This window comes from Nycticebus coucang, chromosome 2, assembly GCF_027406575.1.
Source record: "Nycticebus coucang isolate mNycCou1 chromosome 2, mNycCou1.pri, whole genome shotgun sequence".
NCBI classification, from domain to species: domain Eukaryota; kingdom Metazoa; phylum Chordata; class Mammalia; order Primates; family Lorisidae; genus Nycticebus; species Nycticebus coucang.
The window spans coordinates 9,225,409-9,231,764 of NC_069781.1; the positions used below are offsets into that span (position 1 = coordinate 9,225,409).

The following is a 6,356-nucleotide window of genomic DNA, read 5'->3' on the forward strand; positions in this document are numbered from 1 at the left end:
ATTCTCTGGGATGCAGGTGTGTTATCAGTGCCTGAAAACCTGACTATCCTGCTTACCTCCAGCAGTCACTGGGGTCCTCATCCTGGAATACAGAGGAAAAAGGCACAGTGGTGTGGGAGACCCATTTAATGTGAACACTGCAGGCTTGGGCACTTCAGGGAGTGCCCAGAAATTGGGCAGACAGGCCCACGCCTGGCCTCAAGAGGGGATGCCAGTTGGTGGAGGCTGCCCAAGGCAGGCGGCATTTGAGAAGGTATCTAAGCCAGGGGGTGAGTGCCTATGCCAGAGGCTGGTCCAGATACTCAGGGTTGAGGCCTGGTTGGGGGCTCCTGGAGCCTAGGGGCTGGCATCACTGGGGGCCTCCCCGAGCTGCTGCTGGAACTCAAGGCGTGTCTGCCGGTTGGACTCCAGCAGCTCCTGGAGGCGGGCATGGAGGTGGTCGTTCTTCTCCTCCAGGTGGTCCAGACAGGAGTTGATCTGGTCCAACATGGAGTTGATGGCGGCATATTCTGGGAGGAAGGGGAAAGACAGAGCCAAGGTCCCGTGTCTCCTCAAGGCTCCCAGACAACCCCCTCTACTGTCCTCCAACAGGGCTTTGGACAGGTCCCTACTCCTTTCTGAGCCTCAGTGTCACCATGTGGAAAATGGGTAGTTACCAAAAGAGGAATGACTTTAAATAAATAATACCTAGTACACCATCCTTTTTCTAGGGTTAGGGAGGTCACAGGGTAGTCAGCCTATTGCACTTCAGTAGCTGCTTAGAGGCCACATTCCTGAGTTGAGCAATCAAACCTCTATCCCCAGACAGGCTCTATTCTCCAGCCCTTCTTTTTTTTTTTTTTTTTTTTTTGGCCGGGGCTGGGTTTGAACCCACCACCTCAGGCATATGGGACCGGCGCCCTACTCCTTGAGCCACAGGCGCCGCCCTCTCCAGCCCTTCTATGGCACCCTTTGCCCTTAAGATAAGGCTGCAGCAGACTCTCCCATGCCCCACCTCTTTGCCTTTTCCTTTCCTCTCACACCTGCTTTGCCTGCCTTAGGCCCTTTGAACATGCTGTTGCCTCTGCCTGGGATGCGATGGGGCGCTCCTGTCTTCCTTCCTCCTCTCCTGGATGAGTCCCACTCATCCTTCAAGCCTCAGTAAGGATCTTACCACGGGAGCCCTCCTATTGCCCCAGACCTGATCATACCTCTATTCTGATCCCCTAGTCCTCCTCACCTGCCTCCCCTCAGGATTGCCTGCTGTGGTTTGTGTGCCGGTCTGTGTTCCCCACTGGACTATACAGCTTTGTGAGAAGTGAATGGTCTTGTGCTTGCCGCTGTCTTGCTGGTGCCCTCATTGTCATACAATAAACATTTGCTGAATGAATGAGGGAGGGAGTGATTGAAGCCTCTGACTTTCCAGCATCCCTGTCATTGCTCAACTATCCCTGCCACCCAGAATTTCTCTATCACAACCCTTCAAGGACCAGTTCAAAATGCCTCCTCCAAGAAGTCTTCCTTGGCCTCCGCTGGAAACCATTATTCCCTCCTCCATAGCCACTCCTGACCTGCCTCTCTCAACAACACAATGTCCCTTAGGACCCAAGGTCTGGGCCTCTGCCCACTGCAGGACCCGGTTGTGAGCCAGCTCTTGACTCAGATATACTTGGCTGCCAGCTTGGGACCAAACGGAAGTAGGTGGCAGAGGCCAGACACAGCCAAGGAGTGTGTCTGGGATGTGAGTGCAAATGTGCCTGCATTCTGGCCCAGAGATGGCCTTCCCACAGAGGAGAGAGACTTGGAGAATCTGCTGGATCTTAAAGTCCACCCTGTTTGTGGTATAGCTGGGGAATCCGAGGCTGAAGAAGGAAGGAGCCTGCTCAGGGCCTTCTAGCTGGCTGGTCACAGAGCCAAAACTCAGATTCTAGGATAAGGGCATGTGAGTTCTCTGTCCCAGCAAGTTATTGCACCTTTCTAGAAAAGGGAGTTAAGAACTGGGTTGTTGTGAGTATTCAAATATATCAAGAGCTCAGACACAGGGTCTGGCTACAGCAAGTACTTTATAGATGGTGATTATTATCAATATTTCATATTCTGTGTGATGGGACACAAGCTGGGAGAAGAGATGGGGGAGGCCAGCTACATCATTCCTGGCCAGGCATTATCTATGTCAAGGGTACTACTTCCCAGTTCTAAGCCTTTGCTTCAGCCTGGGACACCCCTCCTCCCCACTGTCTGCCAACAGCCACTCAATGTCACCTCCTGGAAGGCCTTTCCTGATGCTTCTACCATGGCTACCAGCAGTGACCACACTCTGGACACTGTTCACCAGCATTGCCCAGTCCCAACCTACCAGCCCATGACTACCTCCGGTGGGAGGTCCTTTACCTCTTTATTAAAAGCAGACCGGAGTGATGACAATGCTCTAAAACTATTGTGATGGATGCTCAACTCTGTGAATGTATAAAAAGCTACTGAACTGGCGCGGTTGCCAAGTGGTAAGGCGTCGGTCTCGTAAAAGCTACTGAACTGTACAGTTTAAATGGGTAAACTGAATGTGAATTACGGCTCAATAAAGCTTTTACCCAAAACAAAAAGCATGCTCCATACATACCCCACATAACCTGCCCTCTAAGTTAGTATTAATACACCAATCTTTACTACACCAAAGAGACAATAATCGCTTACTGAACACTGGTATTTTTTTCATTTAATCCTGACACATTCTAATGCAGGAGGCACTAATCATTTTATTTTATAGCTGGGCAAACTGAGTTTGGGGAAGGTGAGAAGGGAGCTGAGGGTTCTTTCTCCACACTCTAACCCTGCACTCTTAAGCATGCAAGAGGCTTCTTTCTAAGCCAGTCACACTGGGCAAGGCTGTGAGGCCATACATGCAAACTCAGGTGGCTGGGGATGCTGACTCAGCAGAGCGCGCGCCCACGGGGTCAGCCTAGGGGTTGAAGTGGCTGGAGCAAATCCCAAATGAGCGGGTGTCCCTGAAGCTGCTTTCAGTTCCCCTATATATAAAACTGGGCTGGCTCCCCACAGCTCCTGACTCACAAGTGTCCAGGAACCCGCTCGCAGATGCTCGCTTTGCATCCGAGAGACAGCACCTGCAACTCAGATTCCGGAGAGGCGGCTCGGAGAGGAGTCTTCGGCCCCTTCCAAGCCCCCAGACCTGCCCCAATTCCCCTTCCTGGGAAGTCAACCCTAGAAAAGCAAAGGTCGCTTCAACAGCCCCTTGGGTCACCTGCTTCCCCGAAGCCGTCCTCCTCTCCTTCCGCTTTTGCCTCCACCGGCATGCCCAGGTCCCCGTTGGGGCCCGACATTGCAGGTTCCAGCACTGCAAGGGCCGTGCGACGATGGAACCCGGCGACCGTCGCGCCGAAAGCCGGCGCCGGGCGGAAGGTGGAGGCGGCGGACGAACCACGGGCCGGAAGGGTGGAATCTCTGTTGGCCAGTCCGGGCTCCACCCTGAGCTCCGCCCCGAACTCCGCCCCGAGCTCTGATACGCCACGCCCACAATCCACAGGCATAATCCCGCCCAGTCGCAAGACCCCGCCTCCCGCCGCTGGAGCCCCGCCCACATCTGTCTTGCGGTTGAGTCCGGCTCCTGCCGCCGGCGCTGGGTGGGACCGTCCCGGGCTGCTCCGCGGTACAGTGCAGGCTGTGAGGCTAGCGCGCTGGGTCAGGCTAGCGAGCGGGCGGTTGGGCGGCCAGGTGGAGGGCGGGAGTGGGGAGCAGACCACCCCACTCTGCCCATCCAGCCTCTTCTGTCTCCGTTTCCAAGGCTTTCTGTGGCTTCGGGGAATTCTCCTTCGCAGCCCCTCCTGGGATTCCGTCACTAAGTGCCTACCTCCTCCTGCTCGCCTCTCCAGAGAGTGAGACGGACCCACCACCCTTACCCCCTGTTTCAGCCTTCCTAGGCTTTAGCGCCTCCCTTAGGGCTCAATGGCTACATCCTATGCGTGGTAATCAGGCCGGGTTCCAGCTCTGGATAAGAGAAATGGAACAGTCCATTTTAGCGACAGCCCCTTAATCAGGACCGGGGAGGAAGAGGAGTCGAGGCTCCTCCAGCCTGGCTGTTCTCTATTGCTAGCTCAGATTGTGAGTCATGTTCTTCCCAGTGAAAAGATTTACCACTCCCTCATATGGCCCCTGCAGCAGAGGGTGAAGGTCTGTGGGACACAATACAGCTGGCTGTCCATCCAGGACCTGCCAGGTTGCCATCATTTCCCTCTTCATGCATCAACTAGGAGACGGTGCTGCCCACAGTCACCAGCCAGCTCTGTCTTGGCTCCTGGGTTAGGCCTAGAGGTATAATGCTGACAAGGAATCCAGTTAAGATTCCTTGAATTAGGCCTAAGTCTCAGGGGAAAGGGCTCACTTACTGAGCTCCTGTAGCTATAGCAACAGGGAGGCCCCATGGCTGTGGCAGCCTGATTCTGGCCTCACACCTGTTGTTTCTAGGGACAGGCCACCGTCAGCATATGGGTCAGGCCTAGGGCAGGTGTCCCAGATGGTGACAAAGGGTAGAATCCTCTCCTTCTCCTGAGGAGGGTGGTGGTGGGTTTGAGCCCGCAGCCAGCTACAGAGGTCACCACCAACTTGCACATGGGCAGCCCTGCCTTCTCCCTGAATCAGGACTGCACAGAACCAGCACCCGAAAAATTTTGGAGAATAGGCCCTCATCCAGGTCAGCAAGCTCTCCTTGATTGAAAGTGAGGCCCTCAAGAGAGAAAGAGGTTTGCTGATGCACTGTCCTGAAGAGGGAGGGAGGGGCCAGAAACCAGGGAGTTGGAGGAAGGCAGGGACAAGGTGCCTCCTGAGGGCCTCTGGAGCCCTGTGGACACTTTAAGTTCAGCTCAGTGAAACTGATTTGAAATCTTTGATCACGAGAACTGTAAAAGAATGTGTGTTGCCTTAAACTCAAAGTTTGTGGTAATTTATTACAGTGGCAATATACTGCCACAATAATTTATTATAGTGGCATATACCACCAGTGACCCAGGAATGAAACATAAGGCCCCACTTGTGCCCCAAGAGTTTGATCCAGAAAAGCCCAGCAGTCTCCAGGGTGGGGTGGGGGGCCAAGAAGCTGCCTGCTTAGGTGATAGGAAACTAGATCTGCTACCCAATGAGGAACCCAAGGGCCAGCCATGCTGGCTGCAGCTTCCATCCCCTTGCCCAGCTAGTGGGGCTCTGGCCAGTGTCTCCAGGTGCCTTCTCAGCCTGGTGCCTCCCTGGGCTTGGGCACATCCCTCTCTCAAAGCCCAAGCCACACCAGCCTGATCTATTTCCAAAGTCTGCCCCAGACTTCTAAAGCTTCAGCAGCATCTGGTGGATGTGGGTCTCAGGCCTGTCCTGCTCCCTGGGATAAGGCTGAGACTGCTCACAGCTCCAGAATCTTCCCCTCCCCCTGCCAAGGGTGGATGGGGTAGTGTGTGTGTCTATGGAGTGGGAAACAGGGCTTTTCAGAACCCCACCCCACCTTGCATGGGAAGGAGAGGCTGGGGAAGGAGTTCCTGTCTGTGGTGCAGACCTGGGGAGGCTGCAGCTGTGGCCAATGGGAGGACAGGGGCTTGTCAGGCCTGACACAGGCCCCACCAAATGATGGGTGCAGGCTCAGAGCCCTCACATCTCCTGGGAATCTGGGTTCCTGGCAACACATCCCTCCTTCCCCTGGCCTGGTCCTGGCTTCAGAATACATCTGCCAGGTGGTCAGGAGGTCATCACAGGGGAGGTGTAGGGTGAGGACAACAATCTGAACAGGATCAACATGGTCAAGCCCTGGGTCCCAAGGAGCTGGCAGAGGAACGAAGGACCTCCCCTGTGACCTTCTTTGCCTGGAATAGCCTCGAGTTATGAATGCCTTTGCCCTACCCACTGTGTACCTCCTGTCCTGGCTATGGCCACCCACCTCTTGTCCTGGCTGTGGCCTGGTGGGTCGGGGGTCACTGCACCTTACACCCATCCCCAGGCCCCTCCAGCTCCTGGCCCTGGCTGTGTTGCTGCTCTGGGCCGTGTTGCAGGTGGCCAAGTGTGGGCATGAGGTGCAGTCCTTCGGTATCTGTGCCTGACTGGCACCCTCAGGCAGGGGCAAGTGAGGGTTGCTGCTGCTCTGGGGCTGGGCCCTGGGTCATAGCAAGAGGGAGCGTGACATTAATCTGTGTAGGGAGGACTCTGGGCAGTCAGCTGTGAGAGGGCTGGTGGGGATGATGGGAACACCTTTACTTTGCAGCCCAAACTTCCTGGTTCTGTGGCTTTCATCCCTTGCTGGGGAGTGCGGTTCCTGGGAGTGATTCTGGCGTGAGCTCCCCTTGCCCTTCCCCTTCCCCACAGCCCAGGGGTCAAGGAGCACAGACTGGAGG

The 6,356-nt window shown here is 55.3% G+C and overlaps 1 protein-coding gene across 1 annotated transcript; it reads right to left on the minus strand.

Annotated features, from left to right (window-relative positions):
* Nucleotides 1-156: 156 nt before the first annotated feature.
* Nucleotides 157-3,435, minus strand: BBLN (bublin coiled coil protein). Its single transcript, XM_053561594.1, has 2 exons — nt 3,236-3,435; nt 157-509 (listed from the first exon to the last, which is right to left on the minus strand). The coding sequence occupies exons 1-2, from the start codon at nt 3,312-3,314 to the stop codon at nt 337-339; spliced, it is 252 nt and encodes an 83-aa protein (XP_053417569.1). The 5' UTR covers nt 3,315-3,435; the 3' UTR covers nt 157-336.
* Between the last annotated feature and the right edge of the window lie 2,921 nt (nt 3,436-6,356).

Coding starts and splice junctions, on each gene's coding strand:
- BBLN (XM_053561594.1), bottom strand. CDS start 3,314: ATGTCGGGCCCCAACGGGGACCTGGGCATGCCGGTGGAGGCAAAAGCG. Junction 510..3,235: donor GGACGGCTTCGGGGAAGCAG/GTGACCCAAGGG, acceptor CCTTCCTCCCAG/AATATGCCGCCATCAACTCC.